The sequence below is a fragment of the Leguminivora glycinivorella genome, chromosome 10 (assembly GCF_023078275.1).
Source record: "Leguminivora glycinivorella isolate SPB_JAAS2020 chromosome 10, LegGlyc_1.1, whole genome shotgun sequence".
Taxonomy (NCBI): Eukaryota; Metazoa; Arthropoda; class Insecta; order Lepidoptera; family Tortricidae; genus Leguminivora; species Leguminivora glycinivorella.
Genome location: NC_062980.1, coordinates 9411594 through 9438393, shown reverse-complemented (window position 1 = coordinate 9438393; position 26800 = coordinate 9411594). Strand labels below are relative to the sequence as shown.

Here is a 26800-nt window from a genome sequence, read left to right as displayed (position 1 = left end):
TGTCTGAGTGACACGTAAATGACTAGGCGGCGCCCGTTAGTAAGACCGCCATCGTCAATAAAAGTTATGTTCGTACGGAGCGAATGATGTAAATAAAGTGCATTTAACCGTAAAGAGCTCCGTCAAATTCGATAATTTTACATGTTAGTGCTTGGCGAACGAGCACATACTCGTACTATGTTATGATTTCCAAACTGTGGCATTCTGCAGGCTTGACAATTGTTTTCTTTAGCGAGAAAATTAAGTCATCAACACTCATACATATACCAGCACTCTCGGTTAGCCTAAAACTGCATAGTAGACGGCTGATTGTAATCGTTTAATCCCATCCAAAATACTAAAAAATTAGTACCGCTTTGGTTGTTCAGCACACAAAAGAAAGTAGTTAAGAATTCAATATATGATAACAGTCAAAATGGACAAAGTCTGATCGAAAGTTTGATTGAACTGGACCGTGACGATCAATAAAAGTAAATGCGGCGCGACTACATAACCATAAACTTGAAATAAGTGTCACATGTCCCCACAAAACACATAAAGTCTAAGCTAAGTCGGCAAAATAATAGATGACCACGAAAGCATAAAACAACAATTCTTGTCTTTCAGAACAGGTAGGCAAGGACCAGGCAAATATCAAAGACAAAACGAGATTGATGTTGAAATTATTCACTTTGTTTATTCCCACACAAATTTGTTTATTCCTCCTCTATATCCAAATAAACAAATTTTATCCGTATAATTTGCAAATAATTAATTCATAAGAATTTTCTGGTAATTCATCATCTTCCTCGCGTTATTCCGGCATTTGCCACGGACGGGTCTTGGGAGCCTGGGATCCGCTTTGACAATGAATCCCAAAATTTGGCATAGGCACTAGTTTTTAAGAAAGAGACTGCCATCTGACCTAAAGAATAAGAGTAATAATCGTACATAGTATAGACACATACATATGTAGTTCGTAACCACGAACCGTTTGTAACGTTTTATAAACTTTGTTCAGATGACCTTGTTAAAGTTCGGGAAGCGCTTTAGGTCACGAGGAACAAATGAATACGTATACCAGATTGAGGTTTACAGTCCCCGATCTTGCGGGGGGCGGGGCTGGAAAGTTGGTTTACCGTGCAAGTTAAAGCTCCTAATAATTTATACGGTGAAGGTTTTATACGTTGTTCAGGTTTTTCAGTAAAATTTAAATCAATTGAAATACGGTTGTACTCACGTTATTATATCGCTATTGCTGCGACATGTTTCGGGCCAATTCGGAGGCCCCTCTTCAGGCGTATAGGAGTTCACGCGACGGCTAGACTCCGCAAACTGAACGCGCCGCTCGCCGCTCCGCCCGCTGCGCGCGCGCTGATAGGACGGGGGAAGGGGGCGCAGAGCAGTCTGCTGCTGTAGTTGTTGTGTAGAGTTCTGGTAGCGCGGCTGTGTCGACCGATGGAGGTAAGCACACTGCACTCACTGTGTCCACACGATTGTCAAAACACATTTTCCGCTTCACATTAGGTATTACCGGTTTCCATGCTGGTGGCAACATCCACATTGCTGGTCGCAGCAATAGCGATATAATAACGTGAGTACAACCGTATTTCAATTAATTATTTGAATATGTCTCACGGAAGTTTAACGTGTAAAATTTAAATCATTTGATTAAAAGCTGTTTAAAATAATCTGCTGACGCTTTTCCCTTTTTTATGTAGTAGTATTGAAACTAGCTTCGCTATGTCTGCTGTTCACTGTATCATGATAAATAAGCGAATGGCCATCCGTGCCCCATGCTTATTTTGTGAGTGTCGCTTACCATAAAGACAAAATTTGTTTGTATCTTTATATACTGATAAAACTGCTTTATAGGAAAGGACACAGTGGGAAGTTTCGTTTATTTATTTATTTTATTGAAATCTAAGTGTATTCCTACTTAAATTACTACGTAATAAGTACGTAACACTAGGAATACTTATTATACCGATCGACAAAAAACATATTATTATCACTGTTATTGCTTCTCTGTAATATTTACATCCAATATCTGTTCTATTTTATGAAATGTCTGCACCATAGCTGTTATTGAGGAGCAGTGAGCATGCCATAACATAATAAACAGCACACCTATACGATATTTATGAATTGGAAACGAGTGTGAAATAGCACCAAAGGGTGATTTGTTTACGCTTAGCATAAAAGTAAAATGGAACAAGTTGAGATAATATTTAAAACAGCAGGAAGTAAAATCTAAATATAAAACATATTTAGACTAGATACTTATTTAGCTAAATATGCCTACGCGTACGCACAGAGGTACAGGCACCCGATATCAAAGCAAACTGTATGCTTCCGTGGATTCTTAGCTTTACCACGCAGGGTTGATGTACGTTTACCTGTCTGTTTTTAATTCCCATTAACGGATTCGTATTTCAGCAAAAAATCGTTCGATATCAGCGGTTTTTGTGTGTTATTATCGGGCCAAGATATTAGTCTGATAGCCTCCTTAGTAAATATCGGAGCTTAGACAAGAAAGTCCAACCTTTGGACATATTTATTGAACATGAATATTGATACTTATTTAGCTAAATATGCCTACGCGTACGCACAGAGGTACAGGCATACATACCATGGACACCAATCAAAATCGCTAAATGAAGAAAAATACTTTCATTAAATTATCCGTTTACCCTAATGAAGTGAATGTATATGTCAACCTTAGCAAAAAGCGGTAAAATTACGTTATAGGCAATTTACTGACATATGGCCTGTGTGGTGACGGGTTAAGAATTTCACCACCCCTTTTCTTCCCGTGGGTGTCGTAGAAGGCGACTATGGGATATGGGTTAAATTGTGGCGTAGGCGAGAGGCTGGCAACCTGTCACTGCAATGCCACAGTTTTCGTTTTTTTTTCAACCCCTTATTTGCCAAGAGTGGCACTGAAGCTTTAGTAGTTTCATGTGCTCTGCCTACCCCTTAATGGGATACAGGCGTGATTGTATGTATGTATGTATGTATGTACTGACATATATTTTTGAGCACATTTATAAAATATTCTTTCAACGACATTATATCTCTTCTTTGACGGTAGGCACTAAAAAAGTAAAAATTAGCGCAGGCTACCGTTTCAAAACAAACGAACACGTCTAGTAAAATTTCCGCAAGTGATGGTTTATAAATATGACCTCAATTAATTTTTACTTTTAGAAAAATATACATATACACTAATCCCGGTAAGGGCATTTATTTGTGTGATGAGCACAGATATTTGTTCCTGAGTCATGGATGTTTTCTATGTATATAAGTATGTATTTATCTATTTAAGTAAGCTTTGCTTAGTTTGGGACTAAGTTGATCGGTGTAAGGTGTCCCCCAATATTTATTTATTTATACACTCAACTCAACAGAATATTATTTGAACTTTGAAAGCCTACAGGCTACAATTGTAAACATTTGAGGAGTGTCTTTTCAAAAGGACTTATTCAACAAGGTTTATTTCTCTAGGAAGACATAGATAAAAATAACCTCTGTTGACTTATAGAAATAAGTCCTTTTAAAAGACATTCCTCATTTCAGTTTCTAAATAATTTCAAGGGACTTCGAATCCAACAACCGGCTGGGGCCCATTTCTCGAAGCTACAAGTTACAATTTACAAGTGGTTGTCAATGTCTAGAATGACAATTTGGAAAGAGGCTTCCTCTTGTAACTTAACTTTCAGTTTTGAGAAATGGGCCCCTGGTCGTTCGAAAACGTTATCATCTCAACTTACTTAATCAGCCAGGTAAAAATGGATTTACAATTTGAAATGGTAAAACAAAATGCAGCGGAAGCCGATTGGACTACATCGGCAAATTGAGGGCGAGCCAATTCGTTTCAGTCCAATTGGCCGGATATCGTTTATGTTCCCGATGCCATATCGCGCTATATTCCGTGTATCAACTCTTTCTAGGGTCAGACTTTTGGTTAACGTGATTTCTGTTTGAAACTGAAGCTATTATTATCGCTAGGCAAAAAGCCTCCTCCAATTTCGCCACTGATTTCCATCTAGTGCAATATCGGAGTCTTTCAAGAAGGACTCAGTTCAACCCGTCGCGAGGCCCAACTGGATCCTCGGGGTTTACTTTTCTCTGCAGCTGACTGTACATACTACCAATGATAACTTACAATTGAACACACCAATCCAATAACGCATCGCATGAGAATTCTCGCACCGTGTAAACAGTACCACGGTAGGTAAGTACCTACATCTGAGAGCGGATACATTGGATGCGGGCTACACGAACCTTCCTAAAGCAGCGTCCCCACTTAGGCGTCGCGTGTCTCGCGGCGCGCAACGGACGTCTCCGCCACGCCGCCTGAATGTAATTCAAAAAATGTCTGCTCAGTACATTTTGTAAAGGAAGGACGTAAGACGCGCCCCAGGCGGCGTGGCGGAGACGTCCGTTGCGCGCCGCGAGACACGCGACACCTAAGTGGGGACGCTGCCTAACATTGCAACAAAATATTAGATTCATCCTATGTTTGTAGCCTCTGAGGTCAGAGTTTCCTCAAAAGCCGCATTTATGCTACACAAGAGCTTAACGCGCAGTTTGACCAGTTCATATGAAACGATACTAAAATCTATTTTCAGCCCACATTGCGACGCTATCCACGGCGAACAATCACCGGTTCGCCGATAGGGACCACAGATCAAATCGATACAACACATTATTATCTAATCATTTACCTTTACATTGTTTGCATAGACTATGATAAGCGTTAATTGACATTTCAAGGAGGTAGATAAAAATAGCATGAATTTTATTTACAAGCTCTTTTGTGAGTAATAATAACCTGTAGGTTTATTAATGAACCAATCAATAATTACATTGTATAACTAGTTTTTGCCCGCGGCTTCGCTCGCGTTAAATTCGAAAATTGCGGAATGCTCCATACAAACTTCCACCCCCCGTTTTAAGGATGGGGGGGGGGGTCAGAAAGAAACGAAAAGTAGCCTATGTCACTCTCCATCCCTTCAAGTATTTCCACTTAAAAAATCACGTCAATTCGTCGCTCCGTTTTGCCGTGAAAGAAGGACAAACAAACAGACACACACACTTTCCCATGTATAATATTAGTATGGATAAATATTGTATTATTTACTAGTGCTCAGCATGGCGGTTTTTATTGAAGACATATTTACATAAAGTGGTATTTAACACGATTTGTGGATCTCTGATGACGTATTTATGAAGCGCAAAGATTTATAAGTATGACCTACATATGTAGGAATCACTTAAAAATCGTTCTCAACTACAATCACAACCTTATTCAATAAGCTTTGTATGGTTTTAATTTGGTAGGTATACGAAATGTCATTTAAAAGTGTATTTGTAGGGCTACCACTCGACCGCGACACCGGCAGAAAGTATAGAGGGTCAAGATACTTCAGGCTTTCAGTCAGTCAAGGATGTTTTCATTTCAATAGCTGGACCAATTTGCGTTTTTTATTCAATAATTTTTTGATGGAACGCGATGTGAGATCGAGAAACCAACACAGTTCGATCTGAACCCTCTCTTCGATCCCCTGTCCCAATTTCTGTGACTCAGCAGTCAACTCTGTATGTAGCCTCATTGTTGCAAATACCCAAAACTTTTTCCCAGTTTCATATAATATTTGAGATTTTCTAGTGGTTCTCAAGTACAATAAGGACGTTACGAAATTTTACTCCAGAAGAAACATAAGGACTCTTTTGGCTAATTCAATTTAATAGTTTGTTATCTAAACAGTTCTTTGTAGAACAAAACAAGACTAACGAGATAAAATGGACGATATTCTTGTTCTTGAATATGGACTGACTTTGACTCAAGTCTTAAAATAGGGCATATAATTAACCGGGCAACTAAAATATTAAACGGGAAGTTATGTCGGGCATACAATAATATTATTTGGCTGTGTTTTAATATTGTGGCGACAAAAAAAATATATGAGCCTCAAGTATTAAGCATCATTATTATTGAAAAAACGGCAGCAAATTTCAAGCGACAAAAATATTGCCGAGGAACATTAAACAATACTTTGGCGACTAAAATAATAATTGGCACCTAGTATTGTAAAGTGTAAGATTTTTAATATTTGTAGTCATATAGATGTTAGCACCTAAATAATTATACTTAGCTCATCGTTTAAAGTAGTATTTTAAATTGCGGAGGCAACTAAAAAAATTACTGGGAAGTAGGTTTTTTTAAAAAACATATAAAATCGTTTCTTTATGGAAAATCGTTTCTTTATGGAAACGATAGTCTCATCGGTAAATCAGCGCTGGAAGTCACCAGCAACACGCTGAGGTGAGGCCATTTCGTGGCACTTCATTCCTTTCTATCTTGTTGTTATTATGTGTGTTTTGTCTTGCCTATGTTCACGAATAAATGTTTATTCTATTCAAACATCGTATTTGCGACCCGTAAACCACGGGTAGTATTTAAATATCTCACATCTATTTTCGAGCGCGTTGCAAGCGAGGGAACGCGTACCAAATCATTTTATAATAAGTACACAGTAAAAAGGAGTGTATAAGCTTCTAATGGGTCGGTAACGCGCATGTGACACCCCTTGAGTTGCAGGCGTCCATAGGTTACGGTGACCGCTTTCCATCAGGCCGATCGTATGTTTGTTTGCCACCAACGTGGTATTCAAAAAAATTGCCATAATAATCGTATAGTATAATATTACAAGAGCAGAATTATTTCTGCTAGCAAAAAGTGGGTTAGGGTTAGGTTATTTTTTTAGTAGAATATAAGTCATACCACAAATTTGCTAAGTATGGCATAATTCTTAGGTACTTTATATGAACAAAACAACGATAGCAAAAAGGAAATGAAATACAGTCCCAGAGGCATGCATCCCCAACACACATGACTCGCTATCAAAACAGAAATAGATTAGATTAGATTCGATAGAGTAAACGTCATGAAAAGTTAAATTAATTGTATAGACGAAGTTGCCAGCACCCTCAAACACCTAATTTCTTACCCATAAGTATAATATTTTGTCGACCGTTATATTTTATAAGAATCCTTTTTTTTTATTAAAATGACAGCTCAGGTGATGAGTGCCGATGTATAAATTTTAAATGTACTTTTTATGTTAATTTGCTATATAAATATTTTAAAAGAACTGTATATTTTATATTAATAGACTGCCGTTTTCCTATTAAACTGTATCTCTTAAATTGTTTCCAATATAATAATTCAGTTGCCAAATAAATAGTTGGTACCTACTCGCGTCTGAATAAACCGTAGCCGTAATGACATTAAAATGCTACCTCATATTGAAATATTTTGAGGCCCCATTTTAGTCGCCAAACTATTATTTTTGATACCCAAATCTATGGTTATTTTGTCGCCCGGTTAAATACGTGCCTTAAAATAGTCCTAAATAGAAGTTTATTATGAATCGAGCTGAGCTGTAATGATACATTTACGTAAATATAAGTGGATACAATATACTAAACAAATTATGCAGTCTATCTTTATGTAGGCGCCATCCCGTCATATCATTCTGTATCCGTACTCGTAACCAACCATTGAACATATAGACCTACATGTTCTGTATGTAAGGTAAGTGTGCAAATAATGTCAGTCAATCCATACGTTCGCAACACCTGAACCAGTGAAGAAATACACGAGTACGGACTGTATAAAACGTATGGCATACAATTATCGACGAATCGTCGCGCCCGTCGCCAAGGCGTACTTTAAAACACAAAGTATTGCAGTTAAGTACATTCCAAATAAGTCATCATAAGTATAAATACAACGTTTCCTACTGAGTTTGCGCACTGGCGCCTCTTCCTTAACCTATTTCGTACGAGATACAATTCAGGACTCTGCGTTGTTCCTCAAGGGTGAAATTTCGCTCGGATTCAATCTGAGAGTATATATTTATTACAGGCCATTGGCTCTACGCTTTACGGCTGTTTTCGCACGAAAAAGTCGTTTATGATTTAAGGCAGTGCCCATGTATACAAGACGGGGAATCCTTATTGAATATTTTTATAGTTATCTTAATAATAATGAAGAACAGAGAAAATAATCAGTATATGTTATCTGATAAAACCTTATGTAGATGTATGACATTAGGTATTATGAACTTGATGAACAAGTGGCCTCCGCCATAGGTATACCAGCAAAGATTATTCAAGCCGATGTGGCCCACGACACAACTAGGCATGCGGCAGTAGTTAAACAGCCCCTAGAGCAGTCAGTAAGACTGTTGTTTTTTCAGATCAGATTGGGTTAGGAATGGGCCCATTATTGAGCTACCAGTTAGAGCAACAAGTGACAAATTACTGTTATCAAAACATTACTTTGTCTCATTTATGTGACCTTATTTCAAAGGGATGTTATGATAGCAGTACTACATTAGTAATTTTATTAGAAAATAGTCTTAATGTAGATAAGCTTAGCATAGATAAATTGATGTCCACACTAAATGTTATTGAAAAATCTGGTGTGGGGAAAATTATATTATGTGCACTACCTTATGCAGAAAATGTATCATATGACTATAATTGTAAGATAGCTTACTATAATTCTTTAATGTACCATGCCATAGCTGTTAATAAAAAGTACCATTTCTTTGACTTAAATAAATTCATTGAACGCTTCATGCTAGCTCCACGGAAGGTATTTTTGCCAAAGAAATTATTTGTATATTTAGTGGAGTTATTGGCCTTCAATATTGAGCCAAATAGATGTAATAGTGTTATATATAAGTCTCAGTCAGCTGACAAAGCCAAGGACCCCATGCCTCATTTAAACTAGATTGTAAGACAGCGGAAAAACACCTGAGTATGAACGTTGTTCACCAGAATATTCAGGGTTTTTCCAGCAAAGAATTAGAAGTAGGATTATTTTTAGATAGTAATAATGTTGAAGTTATGTGTATTACTGAACATTGGTTGAAACAAGAACAGTTGATATTTGATTATGTTAATTTTAAATTAGCTAGTTTTTTTGCCAGAAAATCTGCTGCTCATGGTGGCTCCCTTATTATTGTTAAAAATTGTATGAAGTGTAAAGAGCGCAAAGATGTTGTAAAATATTCCATAGAAAGAACTATAGAAATTTCATGTGTTGAATTAGACAGATATATTATTGTATGTGTTTATAGACCACCATCAGCTGACTTCAGCATATTTGAATCTACAATGGAAAATGTTCTGAATTTAGTATGCAAGGGCCAAAAACATGTTATTGTATGTGGAGATTTTAATGTTAACTTGCTCGAGTCATCTAGTAATACTGTTAAAATGTTCTGTTTGTTTAAATCATTTAATTTATTTAATTTATTTCTTGAACCTACTCGGGTAGGTGTGACTAGTGCAACATGCCTAGATAATATTTTTTTGTAACTGTGAATGTACAGATAAGAAATTATTTAACTGTTTTCATTCCGATCACAGCGGCCAAAGGGCAGCTTTCTTAAACGTTATTCATGATACTCCACAAACAATAACATATAGACCCATTACTGGATCTCGCTTGGAATCATTCAAAAATGAAATTCAACATAGTTTGTCTATAATACCATTTTCGCATTATGACTGTAATCATTTGTATCAAGATGTTTTCAATGTAATTCTTAATCAATTTAATAACAATTTCAAAGTGAAATCTATTAGTGGGTCAAAAGTTAAAACAAAGTTTAGTGAATGGGCTACTGTAGGTATTCACAAAAGTAGAAAAAGACTTTATGAACTTTATGGTGAGAGAGAGCTGAACAAGAATTCAGAATTCCTGGACTATGTAAGAAACTACTCAAGAATCTTCAAGAAAGTGTGTTTAACTGCTAAGAAAAACTTTATTAGTTCTAAATTGAAAGTGTCGGACAACAAAGTGAAAACAACTTGGAGTATTATAAATAAAGAAGCTGGTAAATGTAAATCACGCGATTGTCAAGTCAACATTGTATCAGATAATCAACAAATAGTGTCGAACAGCGATGTTGCCTCGGCATTCGAAGATTATTTCTCAAATATAGCCGTTAACACCACAAAATGTTTACATTCTTCTGCGGCTCAAGCCCATTCATTACTTTGTGCTAATGTTAAGAAATGTAATAATTCATTTGAATTTAGTCAAGTAGACTCTGTAAATATTGTTAAAACATTCAAGTCACTCAATTTAAAGAAAACGGAAGACTTATGGGGAACATCAGTTAAAGTAATTAGTCATGTCATAGATATAATAGCACCTTACTTGGCCGTAATATATAATATTTCAATTTCACAAGGCACCTTTCCAGATCTTATGAAATGTAGCAAAGTCATACCGCTTTTTAAATCGGGTGATTCGAGTGATATAACCAATTTCCGTCCCATATCAATACTTCCTGTACTAAGTAAAGTCTTTGAGAAGCTAATGTTAAATGATCTACTGGGACACTTCAACAGACATAGATTACTTACAAGCAAACAGTTCGGTTTCACAAGGGGCCGTTCCACGACCGATGCTGCTTCGGTACTCATTAAACATATATATAATTTTTGGGAAAATTCTTGTGATGCAATTGGCATATTTTGTGATCTTTCAAAAGCCTTTGATTGTGTGGATCATGGAACGCTCATTTTGAAATTAGAACACTATGGTTTGTCTATAAATGCCCTAAACTTTATGTCTTCTTACCTTAGCAATAGAACACAAACAGTAGTTGTTAACAAAACTCGCTCTAGCGGGACTGTAGTCCAATTAGGAGTGCCACAAGGCTCAATTTTAGGTCCATTCCTGTTTTTGGTTTATATAAATGATTTGCCATATATAGTAAAAAACTTTTGTGAAATAGTACTTTTTGCTGATGATACATCACTGCTTTTTAATGTTGACCGAAAATCTACGGATTACAATGTAATTAATAGCACGTTAGCTGATGTACTGCAGTGGTTTACTGTCAACAATTTACTTCTTAATTCTAAGAAAACCAAATGTATTCGATTTTCTCTGCCGAATGTTAAACCAATCGATACAAAAATACTTTTGAATGATGAATGCTTAGAGATGGTAGATACAACACTGTTCCTTGGTTTAACATTGGACAAAAATCTACAATGGAGTCCTCATATAAAGAAACTAGCAAGCAAATTAAGTTCAGCCGCATACGCCGTTAGGAGAATCAGGCAACTGACTAATGTTGAGACAGCTCGCCTAGTGTATCATAGTTATTTTCACAGTGTAATGTCATACGGTATTCTGGTTTGGGGCAAAGCAGCTGACATACAGACTATCTTTGTATTACAAAAGAGAGCCATTCGTTCTATTTACAACTTAGGAACACGTGAATCAGTAAGAGAACTCTTCAAAGAAATTAATATCTTAACTGTAGCTTCCCAATACATTTATGATAGTATAATTTATGTTGTTAAGAATTTAGACTGTTTCACTAAGAATTCTGATATCCATAATTATAACACTAGAAACAAAAATAAGCTTGCCATAAAGAAGTTTCGTGTCCGTAAAGTACAGAAGTCATTTGTTGGGCAATGCATTCATTTTTATAATAAGTTACCTGACACTGCTTTGAGATTACCCCTCCCAGCTCTTAAGAACTACTTAAAAAAAACATTGATGTTAAAGGCTTATTACAGAGTCGAGGACTATTTGACAGACAAACATGCATGGCCCGAACCAGAAACTACAAAAAACGAATAGCAATTAAAATAATTGTATTATGTATAGAGGACACAGTTCAGATAAGAAAGCACATCAAATATTTTATATTTTATGTTGTGTAGGTAAATTACATATTTAATGATATTGAGATTCATATTATCTTTTTCTTCTGTGACAATTTGATATGTTTTCTCTGAAGAAGAACGACGTATTATTAAGCAATAATATAATTTATTGAAATTAATTTCCATAGAGTACCTAGTCTGTTCATATTCTTTGATGAATACTTTTGCATGTTAAATTGTATCTTGTTATTTAATGCATGTTAATTATAAGATGTAATGTTTTGAAAAGAAGTTGCCCGCCGAGTTTCTTGCCGGTCCCATAGTGGATACCCCCCACCCAACTGAGGGGGGACTGAAATCTTCTCGAGGCTGAGGCGTAGGGTTAGAGCCGGCGTAGCTTTATTTGACGTTCATATGCGCATTGTAATATGCCTACTTGAAAAATAAATATTTCATTTTTATTTTCATTTTCATTATTACCTATATTTATCATGAATACTTATTTGTAAACTGTAACGAAGTTCTTCTAGTCTACTTTTAGTTAGACAGGGGTTCAACAGCAATTAAATAGTTGTTACTACACGCCAATATGACTAAAAGGAGGCATTTACTAAGTCAAGTTCATAATTCCTATTTTGTGGCTCCATTTTGTCACATATATCATAAACAATTGGTGTCAACCTAATACAATATTAACAGTCTTTGTTTTTTGAAATATTATTTTACCCATTTTTCACGCCGACAAAGGCGTACCATTTACGTATTGTCTGTGGTCAGTATCGAATCGAAAATCAGAGATGAGTATCATATCATTCATAACAATAGTATCAGCGGAAACACCGACTATTAGCGATGTAGTCAACAAAGTAACGAAGGGCAATTAAAGTAAAACACGAATTTGATAATGCCATTCATTGTGTAAGCATAGACAACCAAAACTCACTAGTAGGTATATCTATCTGTTCTAAAAAGTCCACGTAGGTACCGTAGATAATTAGGGTAAGGTACAGCGGGGCAAATCTCGACTGGGGGGCAACTGGTCCATTTTTTCCATGTTTTACAATGTTTGCATTATTAAATAGTGTCCACCGTTTGTATATGGTAGGCGTGTTCAGTGGATTACATGTAGAACTCAACATCATAGTGTAATAATGGAAAAAATGGATTAGTTACAATTGCCCCCCAGTCGAGATTTGACCCGCTGTACCTTACTTATCTTTGTTTAAATTTATGGCTTGAAATATTAGCAAAATATCCTCCTGTTAACATTCAGGCTTAGGGCCTGCCGATGTTTATGGTCCACTGAAAATCACTGAAAATTTGATATAAGAGGGTCGTGATAAGCCATTGGCTGGCACTTATTTTTAAACAATCAGAGCAAAGTAAATACCTATAAATAAACAAAAGTAAGGTGGTAGCGAGACGAAGGCATTCGTTACTCGCTTATATAGATACTCGTATCTGAAGCTTATGAGTAAATAATATACGTAATGCTCATCCACTTGCAAATACCCCGCCAGCTGGCTTACACTACTAAAACACAGTGCGAACTTGGCTATTTTGTACCACATATCTTTAAAAACCCCTTTGGGTTTTTGTTTCGCCATGTAAAGATTTCTTAAACCACAATAGCATCCCTTTAAGTTTTATAATAAAAAGGGTTTCAATTTAATGTCGTGTTCGTCTCCTGCTAAGTAGACAAGAAAAACCACCCTTAAAAGTTTAAAACGAGACAAAATAAAACACTTGTCTCGCAAGATTGCTTTATAATCACGACTGTTACGTGGGTGGTGGCATTTCAACTCTCTAATTCTTATCGCTTAAGTGCTTATTGCCTCTAACGAACCGGTATGTTTTTGGTCCTTGTGGGCGTATAGTTGTTACGAGTTTTGAAGGTAAACTTATAAAAGTTGTGGTTAGCTTAAGGCGATGTGTTCGGTAAGGGACAGCTTAGGTGATCCGACTAATTGGACTCGATTTACCCGGCGGTGTCTCACGAATTTGTTTCTAATTGTTGCAACTGATTTTTACAGTGAAGCTATTTACTGAAAAAGGTTAAATTTCTGATAATTACTTTCTTATTCGTTAGCGTCAGGATTACGGTTGTTGAAGTACATACACGAACCACTGCTTTTAGGGTAGGTACGTAACGTAAATAAAGGAGGTTTAAAATCACAGGACGACTGAGCGCCAAGTTTCATAGTTTCTGTCGATCGGGCTATATTTAAAGGTCAAGTCAGAACATTAACTGAAAATAACCTAACGATAAGTAGCAGGTAAACATAAACTAGTTAATATCAGAACTTTAAAGAACCAAATGGCAGTCTAACAAGGATATCACGTTTCAAATGTGTTAATAAATAAATAACACACATTCCGAATAGTGACAATTCATACAGAACCGATCCATTAGTAACTCTTATGTAACCTAAGGATTTTATAATACTTATTAAACGAAATAACACGTTCACCAAGGTTGGCTAATTGGCTATCCCTGCGCGTCTTGTTGCCTGGTAACAGTAGGTAAAATTTGATGGGTAGCAAGAATTATTTTCACAGCTTCTACAAAGTACAAAGATTTACATCGATAATCTAAAGTAAATACTATACCGTCGCGTGACAAACCTTGAATCTGCTGACAAGAAAATTTGCCAAAGCGCCGTAAAAGATAAAGATAATCTAGACTCACCCCCGTACTGACTAGAGAAAGCATAATCCGCTCGTTGAGGGCGAGCGTCTCGCCTTGCTTCATTTTGATGCGCTTCTTATCGAGACACTTCATGGCGTACATTTTGCCTGTGTCCGCTTTCCGGCAACCGTAAACCTGGAAAAAGATCTCGTGTTATGATATGCGAAAGTTGGAGTAACGGTTTGCATTTGTGAGTTTGCAAGGCCAAAGTGGGCAAGTGTATCGTAAACAACCTTTGTTAGCATCGAAACAAGGAATGTGTGCTGAATACCGATATTTTAGCTACTTTGACCGTCACTATTAATTTGATTCTGACAATACGATATGCGAGAAACTTCGAGTGGGTAACGCCAAAAGTTTTACTAACTGCACGAAAACAAGTTTTCTCTACAATACCGTTGACTTTGAAAAATATGGATTCTTTGAGAACAGCCATCTCATAAATCAAATGACAAAAAAGCAATGTTTATAAAGTATGGAAAATATGTCGCGTTGAGGTAGTTTGAGTTGCGTGCCCTGCGTAACGGACACGCAACAGAAGGGATGTGACAGTTGAAATATGATAAAAATTCAAACATTAGGTTCAACAGAGGGCCTACTACGAAGCATGTCGTACTTTTTGTCTCCTTGCTATACTTACGTATCTACTAATTCAAGAGCGACAAAAAGGTAACATCTCGATTTGTCGAACGTGGTTCGCGGTATGCCCTCTGGCGTGGCTACGTAAAAATCCGCGTTGAGTTACGTCTTTGGTGCGATTTCAAAATATCCAATGTTCATATTTTTACTTGCTGAGCTATATGGAAAAAATGATTTCAACTCGCTAGTAATCGTTAAGTCGGAATACAACCCCTGTACAGACTGTAAGGTTTGTTTAACTAATTTAGTATGCTCATTGCTAAAAACGTCGAATTAAGTAGCGACATTACGTACATTCTGTTGGTCACCTTATTAATTATTACAAAGCGTGACTCATTTGTACCACACCATGTTTCTGTTTCAAAATTAATAATATACTTTGTCTTTTTCAGGTAAAACAAAAATGTACTGTTAGGCAGATGTCTGCAAGGGACTGTTGCTTTAAAGATTTAAAGCTCGGCCACACATGCGCGTTTTGAGAGCGTAGGCGGAGCGTTAGCGGAGCGTTAGCGGAGCGCGTTGATAGCGGTGCGCCGGACGAACGCTGGCGTTGCGCCCAGCGGACGCCGGTAGGAACTAACGGCCTGGCCACGGACTTGGTCTAAGCGGTGAGCGGGGCGGCGCGCGGCGCGGTGGGAAAGCGCGGAACGGGGAGCATGCCACGTACTTCGCAGTCGCGGCAGCGGCATCGAGCGGAGGGGACGGATTCAAAATGGTGTTATCCGAAATTGCTCGTCAGTGCCTCGAAAGCAGCACATATTTCAGGCAGGATATTTTAAATCTGAGAGAAGGAGTACACGAAACTAACAGACGTCGCTGTACACATGGCGAATTTACAATTTTGTATGAAGAATACAGAAAGTACCCGGAGAAATCTTACGAGTACACCAGAATGAGCATCGAAACTTTCGATTACATACTCCAACATTTGGACAACCATTTACTTAAACCAAAAGTTACTTCAAAAAGAGTTTTAACTAATCCCCATAAGTTATTTCTCACGTTAAGATACGTAAAAAGAATATATATCTTAATATAGAAGCGCTTCCGAGTCCATTTCGCGAGCGAATCGTCTAATAATTTTTGGTCGGAAGCGAACCGCCCGATACGTGCCGCCAATATCGCTGGTCGCGCCGCTCTAAGTCGTGGCGTCGTCCACTAGCCCAGTACGTTTGTTTTCCCCGCGCGTCGCACCGCGCGCCGCTGCCGCCCGCCGCTCGACAAAATTCGCGCGCGTTGTCGCCAGCGGCGGCGGTTCGTGGCATCCTAAATGCGTTTTTAGGCTTTTGTTTCTCCCGCTCACCGCTCGCCGCTGCCGCTGCCGCAATTCGCGCGTGTCCGTGGCCAGGCCGTAACGGGCGCGGATTGCGAGCGGAATGCGCGCGGATTGCGAGCGGAACGCCAGCGTTCGTCTGGCGCACCGCTATCATTGCGCTCCGCTAACGCTACGCTATCAAAACGCTTTATGTGTGGCGGAGGCTTTAGCTACATATTTAATAATTACAAAAGTAAGAGCGAATAGACTAGTATGGTATGGACATGTACCTAATGCGAAGGGATGAAAGTCATTGACGAGGAATGTATTACGAAGTAAAGAATTTAGAAGGAAGAAACGGAAGTGGGAAACCGAGGAAGAGGTGGATGGACTGTGTGAGACATGATATATTATGAAACCAAATCAAGTTCATTATGAGATTACGGGTGATAGAGACGTATGGAAGAGGAAGACATGCTGCGCCGACCCCAAGATGATGATAATCCTATAATTACAAGTCCTGTAAAACTGTCAAACTGTGCATTTTTGTTTCGAAAATGTAAAATTTTCAGTTACCGAATATTGAGTAAAGGCATGTACTTACCTCTCCAAAACCCCCCCGACCGATGATACGATGTACGCTAAAGTCATTCATTGTAAGCTGAATGTTTAATTCTAAGTTTTTCCATTGGCAAAACCTTGTGTATTTGTCACTGCAATAAATTGGTCATATTAGTTAAAATTTGCATGTGGAATAATGGTGATGCGGATGAGCATAAATATTTTGGTAGAGTCAACAAATTTGAATCCCAGGCCACTCTAGAACCCTGTCTCATTTAAACCGTGTTCTATTTGCCATATGAAGTCACGTTTAATGTGCAAAGGTTCTACAGTGGCCTATGATTCAAATTGGTTGACTGTACCTACTTCGTAGAAAATATTAAGTGAGAGTTTTGAATGATTCACGGTTATTTTCATTAGACTTATATAGACCTGGATATATCCACCCGCCTTCTTGAGTTTTCCGTGGTCATGAAGAATGCAACTGCGTCGAAATATCGCGAGCTCGGCAAAAATCAAAAAAGTAATCACGGTCTATATAAGTCTAATGAAAAATATAAGTGCACAACATTTTATTTTTTAGGTACTAATGTTAATAAAAATAATTACCTTTCTAAGAAATTTTTAAATGGCTCCCCTCGTAAATGTTGAAAGATTTCCTCAATATATGGCTAAAACGTTCAAACAAATTAATTAATGACATTTCTTCGAGACATACCTATAGGAATATTACTAGAATATTTTCTATTTTACCTCAAATAGATTCGGTGGAACTTCGTGTTTCATTAAATATTTTTGTACATGCGCTACACATTCTTTTGAATAATCCTGTAACAATGACATAAGTATTAGTATTTTGATAGCGACAATAACACCTAGTAGACAATTAGATAAGTCATTGTCTACGATTGCGTCACTTACTACTGTCATAAGCTATGTATCAAAATATCTGTTATATTACCGATTCGTGGTTGTTTTATGCGATCAAGCCAAACTGCATTTCATCAAAGTCAAATAAGGAATATAGGAAAAAAGAAAACCCGCTTTGGTTAGCGCATTGTAATTTTTTATACTTTCCGTGATCGCATGAGTTCGACGTTGTGCCTATCGAATCTTATACCTTTAAACAAGCAATTCTTGTATATATATGTACAAGAATCTCTCGATCTCGGAAACCGCTCTAACGATTTCGCTGAAATTTGTTATGTGGGGGTCTTCGGGGGTGGAGAATCGATCTAGCTTAGCCTTAGATCCCGGAAAAAGCGAATTTTCGAGTTTTCATGCGTTTTTCTTTCGCGTTAGTAAACGCAAAATATGGTCATTAATTTCGCCGACCGCGCATCGGCTGCGGGTAGCTTAGTCGTAAGAGGTCGGTCTAATGTTCGCAGGCACATCGCAGGTGTCAGGGTTTCGAATCCCGGCCAGAAATAAAGTTTTTTTTTTGGTATTTATAAAAGTTTTTTTTTTGTATTTATAAAAGTTTTTTTTTATCTAAAGACGTGATATAATAAAATAGAACCGAGCGAATATCGGTCGCCCAGATATTATAATATAACAACCGCGCACTTGTTTGTTTATGCCTACTCATATGTAAGGCTGCGCTTCCACCAAGTATGTGCGAGGGGGGTCCTTATTACGTAGCGTAGGATGTGTTTGTAAAATAAGTATTAGATTTATTTCATTTATCTAACTTTGCTAAACATTGATTACCGACCGATCACCGATCAAGCTGATGCTGAACCGGCAATTTTACTGGTTCTTTAGAGTGTTTTTCCGAGAAATTCGGATTTTAATTATCTGTTTCTCTATCTCTCATTTATGCAATAGTGATAGAGGTACAGAAGACAATTTCTAATTTTAGATCACGACATTCTTGAAACTTAAGACAGCTTTAAATGTGATATTTTTCGGGCAAAGTTGGCACTACAAGAGGCAGTGAATTTGTCATGATTACGTGCAATTGAAGGTTCGAGACTGGGCAGAGAGCCAACAGTTCACTGACAAGGCAAACAACCGTTACTGTGAATTATAGCCTAAAGCATGTGTATTGTGAAGTCTTTTTTAGAAGTTAAACAGCATAAACCTAAAGTGTTTGTGCAATATGCTAATCGAGATTGTTAACCTAAATTGTCATTGTCAATTTGTCTTTTTCATATTCTGTTTTATTGTTTTCTTATCATCCTCCTTGCGTTATCCCGGCATTTTGCCACGGCTCATGGGAGCCTGGGGTCCGCTTTGACAACTAATCCCCAGATTTGGCGTAGGCACTAGTTTTTACGAAAGCGACTGCCATCTGACCTTCCAATCCAAAGGGTAAACTAGACCTAATTGGAATTAGTCCGGTTTCCTCACGATGTTTTACTTCACCGAAAAGCGACTGGCAAAATATCAAATGACATTTCGCACATAAATTCCGAAAAACTCGTTGGTGCGAGCCGGGGTTCGAACCCGTGACCTCCGGAACGAAAGTCGTACCTACTTACCGGTAGGCTACCAGCGCTTCCTGTTTTATTGTTTTCTAATTCTTAATTATGTGGACCCCATGAATTTCCGGTGGCCTTATCAAGATGACAATCGTTTTCGTTTCGACACTTTCGACAGCAAAATACTCCGGTCGCTCTATAACTCTTCCGTAATTAGATTTTATTATTTTTATTAAAGCGTGTCGTTTCTCTGCGAAGGATTGACAACCGATCAGGTACCTACACATACTTAGCACACATTACACAGTCATGCCGACTGGTGCTGCCCTCATTTTGTAGGATTTTCCACATTAAGGGTCAGTTGCACCAAACCGTCTGTCTCCGTTAAAGCATTCGCTAAATTTTATTGTATGGGAAGTTCCATAGACGTCTGCTGCGTGACGATGATGTATCTGTCAAATGTGGTTGATGCAACTGGCCCTAAATTGTATAGTGTCAAGTTCTAACAGCCGCCGCTAGCATTAAATGTTCGACATGCCCGTAAGCCGACGTGTCGTGTATAATGATAACTAGCTATTTCCCGCGGCTTCGCCCGCATACTAAAAATAATCTTATTCAAACGTTGAACTTTAGACCCCATTACACCCTCTTAGGATGTGAATTTTGAAAAATCTTTTCTTAGTGCTCCACTCCACCTTATAGGTAGACTACACGTGCCAAATTTGGAATCTCTTAGGACCAGCGGTTTTGGCTGTGCGTTGATATGTCAGTCAGTCAGTCAGTTTCTTCTTTTACATATTTAGATGAGCGCCACTCTGTCACGCACGTTGCCAGTACCCAATGGAGAAAAGAAAATTCAAAGAGTAAATTTTGAGAAATGGTGGTAGGTATAGGTCACTTTTCTCAAGAATGAAGTATGGCTGGTACGTATCTCATATTGTTCCTAGTACATATTAATCTGTTTTGTCAATTAAGTCCACGTTGACATCGGGGGAACGGTTAGTGCAGGAACCAAGCCACGACCTAGCCCGCGATCATCTCGTGCTGTCTCGGGATTATGTTCGTTATTGCAGCGGATTTGCTCCGCTCCGGTGCAGGGTTACCGTGCTATTAGTCTGTACGTGAAACTTTTGCTGTTTTAGGAATGGTTATTTTTCAAATGATAAACAACTAAATTTCATACTCAACGTATGAATTGTATGATCAGAATGTCAGTTTTCTTCGTTTGCGTATAGAAATGGAACAGTGCGCATTTCGTATTTTACTTTTAGATATATTGGATCATCATTTACTATGTGTAGTAGTGAAGGAAAGTGTAGCTATCTACATTGATGCAATTAGGTATACTTTATGGACTTTCAACATAAACGATACTTACATGTGAGTGTGCTAATAATTCCTTCATTATAAAATTGTCATATATATCTCTCGCGATCCGCCGCCTTTCTTCTGGGCATTCTTGTTTTTCATATAATTTAATCTGCCAACGAAATAAATTATAAATTCTTTTGTAGTTGTGGAACTTTGAAATCCTTAAATCTATAAAATCCATTAAAATTTTAAGCTAAACAGTGCTACCTCATAACATATTCTACTGCTTAGGTAGTTATACCTACCTACAGCAGTTCTTGTTTCAAAAATATTGTTTTTGAAATAGTGCTGTTTAGTTAGCAAGGCCGAATATACATTATGTAATGTGAAATGTCAGATGGTAATATATAGGAAGTGAACTTTTTTAATTAACTTTACCTCTTCATAAAACTTTAAATGTGGCACTGGTTCTTCTGACGTCTGTTCGCAGAATTCCTTAAATAATAAATAACCTGAAACAAAAAAAACACCTGTTAAACACGATATTATTAAATATTAGCACGATTAATGCTTGTTTACACAAGTATTTGAGGAGTTTATTTTCAAAAGGGCTTCTTTTTATATGGTTTCCATAAAAAAACATACCCTTTGAAAAGACGCTCGTCAATTAGCGGTTGAATGTTAAGTTACGGTTCGTTTACGTCACATGTGATTGAAATCATGCGTGTAGTTTGACATGTCACGATGACATATACAAATTATACACTCTGTGCCAAGTCGTAATTAAGTATTTCTGCATGTTTCATATAATGACATAGAATATAGACACATTTTTGTATCTGTCCTGTTAATCAACTACATTTTTTGCATTAAAAACTATAAATATGACAATGATTATAATAATAAAATAAGTTTGATCGAAAACATCGATTGTATAAAAATACATTCCGTGTAGATACGCAGTTACGCACAGGCCTCTCGCCCGGCGCCCGTGAGATGATTGAGAGATAAAAAAACCTGAACCTATACGCCTATTTAATCTATTGTTGATAACTTAATCGTATTTGGTAGCCTAGTAAAACAAGACAGAGAGATTCGTCCGCAAGTAGAAAGTACCATTCCATTTAATTTATCCTGTCAAATCAAAATAACGAAGTTTGATCTTTTTCCTCCTTAGTTATTTAAAACGATTTATGAATTTAATTATGTAGTGCAGAGCTGCACACTGCATTTTTTCAAGTTTTTATTGTAAATTCGCTTTGATAATATCAGTCCGTCAATTTGCAATTCATAATTTAACTCCAGTTAGGTCGGTCTGAATTATTTTCCTCTCTTCCCTGGTTTTGCAATGGAAATTTAATATCAGAGAACAGACCAGCCAGATAGTAGTGGTAATGGTTGCTTTATCTAACAACTATACTACGTAACTATAACGTTTATCGGGATATAGTCAGTGTAGTGTTCCGTAGCCGATAAAACGTTTATAAACTTTATGAAACTATAGGTCTATTTTCTGTTACATTTACTGTAGATAAGAAAAATGTGTATGACTGTTTGTTTCTGAATAAAAGGAAAAAAAAAAAAAAAAAAATAAACGCTTTAAATCCATGAGTCAAAAAAATAAACTACAACCGTTTTTTCCATTTCTTTTTTGCCACTATGCCGATATAACTAGCGTGTAAGATTAGTGCCTACACATGTGGAGTTTATAGATTTGCCAGGGGTATATAATTTTAAGATTTATAATGGATATTACAGACGCACAATATGAAGTTGCTGATCTTTATAAAGGCGATAAAAAGCGTGGCTCTTTTTTTGGCTCTGTTATACACCGTGTTTCACTTAACACTAAAAACCTGAAAACAGTTTGTTCAGAATCGAGAGTAGAATCGATTGAGCTATATCTTGATGGGGGTAATATTTTTATTTAAATTAGTATTATTAGTTATTTTTTACGTGCCCATTCTATTGTACTCGTAATACAACATTGTGTATATCGCATTGCTAGAGGTTGTTTACCTTTTTTCAGTATTTAGGGGTATTAATACTGGCCGGTTACTTGGACGATTATTTTTTCCGCTACTAGTTTGACGTTGTTTGTCAGTTTAATCTTAATGTTTATCATAAGTCATAACAAATTGAACTCGTACCTAATTACAACCTTGTCATTTTGAATATTGAGTTTATTTGCTTACTGCGATAACCTGTCCAATTTGAAGTTTACTGTGACAAAGCTTTAAAGTGTTTTACAGTGACATCTTAGCTGTCTATTGGTAAACCTTATGTCGTTGCAGTAACGTACACAAATAAATAGTCTTATGGTTTATGATGGTAGTTAGCAATTATTTTATTGAGTGTAGAGCTAAAAGTCAAGTAGAGCTGTACAGAAAATTAAAAATTCAATTAAAAAAAAAGTAACGATCAGATTAAAAGATGAATACTCTAGATGAGTTTAAAAAAATAAAAATCAGTTGGGGTGTCTGAGGTTTTGAGTGATACCGGAAACACCGTGTAGATATTAATTCCCAGGAGTCGTTATTAGTTATTTTCTACTTTGTTTAGATTTGTGTAGTGCAGGCAAGCAATTAATGCGCGATAAATGATAAAACATCAGGCCGTCCCTATCGCACTATTTGTAAGTGCGATATCCACGGCTCGATGTTTTTTATCATTTATCGCGCGAGAATGATTGGGGCTGCTGTGCTACATAAGACGTGTTAAATTATATTTAAAGGCACTGTAGGTGCGACATAAATTGTCCAGCCGGCGTATCATGCTTCCAATTTTATCACTTGTCCACGTGGATAAGACAAGTTGCCAAAGCGTGACAGATGCTTTATCCACGTGGATAAGTGATAAAATTGGAATCATAATACGGCCTCAGTTTAACTCTAGGGAGTTCCTTGGCCGCAAGTAAGATAGAGGGGAATAGATCTTCACATAGTGTTTCAGATTTGTTATTTTTCTTGCTAAAAGTAAACATTAGTCCTAAATTAGTGACATTCCGATTAGCTGTGTTCTGAGTTAGCTAACTGCAACGCGAGGCTATAGTTGTGTAACAGTAACAACATATTATGAAGAAAAGTTACGATCTTCAGAAGTGTGGGATGAAGAACTTTTATGAGAAACTGTTATAAAAGCAACACATTTTAAAGGCATTCTGTACGACGCTAGAAAGAACACATTAAACTTATCAAATCGGTTTACTTTATAGTTAAAATTAGCCTCAAAGTTTATTTTTATCCAAGTGTGAAATAAATCGTTTCTCAAGTACCAGCGCGCCCAAGATGCCCGCCATTCATGCCGTGTCGACCTCCAGATGTCTATGCCGGAATTATTCAAATACATCACCTATTTTCATATGCCCACGTTGCTTTTGCCAGTGCGATTATATCAATTACCCTGTTTATTAGATCGCTACACAAATAAATCTCCAATAGATTACCGGCATTTCAGAAATAGAGACGGGCGTAGTGGGTGAACGGTCGTTTATAGCATTTAGCGCTTCTTAATTGGTGCAATTTTAAAACATACTGTAAAATCTGACAACACTAGTTCATTTTATAGTCCAAACAAACTCGGATTCACTTTTACGTACGTATGATATCAGTCTCAGTTGTGGTTGCGTTTTGAACTCGACTACAGAAACTGTAGAAAAAAAATTGAATTAAAAATTTAAATGATCAGACTAAACATAGTAAGAACGACAGATAGTAGTCAAGTCTTCGTCTTTTGTAGATTCCAAAGCTTACCAAGGTAAGTAGTGGTTGCCCTAGTTAAGCAGCCCCGACAATGTCCAGCGCCGATAAAGTTATTTACTGCAAGTCGGAGTGGGGCCGTAAATTGCATTTGTAACTTGTCTCGTTCCACTGCAATATCGCAGATGCTGACTAGGGTTGTTTTTGTAACTATCTAGACCACTTTGAGAGTCGAGGGCTTGTAAGGTTCTGTGAGATCGTTTTGATAAGAAATTAACAGCCAATTATTCCACATTATAAGACCGGTCACCTTATTTTTGCCAATTTGTTCTACGGAATGTCTGGTTATATCTTCTCTTCGGCTAAGAGGAAAGTTCTTTTACCACGGCACTCTCTGACGTCACACTTTTGAGTTTTTTGTGACTATATTACAGTTCTCGCGTAGACTAAACAGAATTTTCTTAGAAATTCCACTCGAAATACTTATACAATGGCCAAACGTAATACACAATTAAATGTTGTCAATCGGCCATTCATTGTCTTGTTGAGTTAGGTATATCATCATAAAAAACTGTTAATTTAACATAACAGTTAAATTTGGAGATACATACGACGCAATGAAAAATCTTTGAATGCAGTTTTACTAAGTATTAAAAATAAAATAAACTCTTCTATAAGCAAAATATCTTATCTATGATATTTTATGTACTTTTCCTCTATGTGGCATACCTGTAGAACGCCCTGTATTTAAATATTTGAAAATGTTTCAAGAAAGTTTAACGTCTATAAATATCTAACAGAGGATAACAATTAATTCTAAAAGTCGTTTAATCCACGTTAATCTTAGTAGGGATAACCCTGCATATCGTTCTATGTTTATACAACTTTTAGGAAATTATTAACATACGATATAATTAAGTATTATACGATATAAATAAGTATTACATATTGTAGTAGTTTCCCGAACGTCCAATTGGTAAAAATAGAAACACATCTTGCCGTCATATAAACCGTGATTTTTTTGTTTTCCGTTAAATTCAACAGGCAGGTCCACTAACAGGAACCACCCGGTATTAGGGTATGAAAAAACCGGTTAACTTAAAAAACCGGTTAATAACCGAAACTTTTCCTTCAAAACCGGTTAACCGGTTATTAACCGGTTTTGAGGATTTTTAGTAAATGGCCGTACTACGCAATAATTACCATTACCTTTAAGAATTCTGATGTTGATGATATCGTAGCAGGTATTACTTGCACGATGAAGATCATTTTTATCCAGTTTTTTGCGAATTTGGTAAATGCGGAAATTGCTAAAAAAAGGCCTGTGTGGTTTGAATGTGATTCGCCAGTTGCGTATTCTAGGCATGTCGCGAAGGTCTACAGCTCCCAGAGCCCCTAGTAAATCTAGTAATACAAGCAATTGATGTAAGAAAACCAAGATCTCCATTTTACCTTTCTTTTAAAAAATATAGTTTGAAATATACGGTAGACTCCAGTTACAACGACGCTCAAGGGACCGCTGATATTACGTCGTACTAACCGGATGTCGTACTATTGTGACTTGTTTAGTTAGAAAAGTCCTTTTTAGTATGCGTGCTTGCTCATCATTTGTAAGTAAAGCTAGTTTATACGCAATCGAAAAATACAAATTGGGTTCTATTTAGCTTATAGAGGTAAGATTAGTCCCGAAGCGAACAAATTGTTAAAATTTTAATAGCAATATTCCAAAAAGTTACTTGGCCACAATGTAATTTTGCTACTTGTTGTAGGCAAGACAGGGGGCCGTGCTTGGGTGGAAGTAGCTTTGTTTACTCAATTTACTAGTAAAACTAAAAACGTTGTCGCTCGTCGTTGCAATCGGACTTGACGGACGGATTCTGTGTATAATGACGACCGGTCTGGCTCAGTCGGTAGTGACCCTGTCTGCTAAGCCGCGGTCCTGGGTTCGAATCCCGGTAAGGGCATTTATTTGTGTGATGAGCACAGATATTTGTTCCTGAGTCATGGATGTTTTCTATGTATATAAGTATGTATTTATCTATTTAAGTATGTATATCGTCGCTTAGCACCCATAGTACAAGCTTTGCTTAGTTTGGGGCTAAGTTGATCTGTGTATAAGGTGTCCCTAATATTTATTTATTATTATTTATTAAAATGTGTCGTAAAAAGCGGCTGGTCGTTAAAATCGGAGTCGTAATAAACGGATGTACTTGTACTTTCATACTATCACATACGAAAACCAAATAAATACCTGTGCTTATGTCGTTGTAAGAGGTTGGACGTTAGGTCTACGCGGAGTCGTAACTAACCGGACTCTACTGTATTGTATAAAATGTATAATTGAGTGGACTCGGGACTAATTAGGGTTCCGTAGCCAAAATGGCAAAAACGGAACCCTTATAGTTTCGTCATGTCCGTCTGTCCGTCTGTCCGTCTGTCCGTCTGTCCGTCTGTCACAGCCGATTTACTCGGAAACTATAAGTACTACAGTGATGAAATTTGATGGGAATATGTGTTGTATGAACCG

The 26800-nt window shown here is 37.2% G+C and overlaps 1 protein-coding gene across 1 annotated transcript in view; it reads right to left on the bottom strand.

Moving 5' to 3' along the window:
• The window catches only part of LOC125230099 (G protein-coupled receptor kinase 1), an 86415-nt gene that overhangs the window by 26080 nt on the left and 33535 nt on the right, over positions 1–26800 (bottom strand). Inside the window, exons 5-10 of the mRNA XM_048135117.1 lie at positions 21014–21087; positions 20643–20744; positions 17595–17669; positions 17451–17512; positions 16885–16993; positions 14387–14521 (exon numbers count right to left, since the gene is read on the bottom strand). Coding sequence (XP_047991074.1) covers positions 14387–14521; positions 16885–16993; positions 17451–17512; positions 17595–17669; positions 20643–20744; positions 21014–21087 — 557 coding nt within the window. The remainder of the gene's footprint in view (positions 1–14386; positions 14522–16884; positions 16994–17450; positions 17513–17594; positions 17670–20642; positions 20745–21013; positions 21088–26800) is intronic.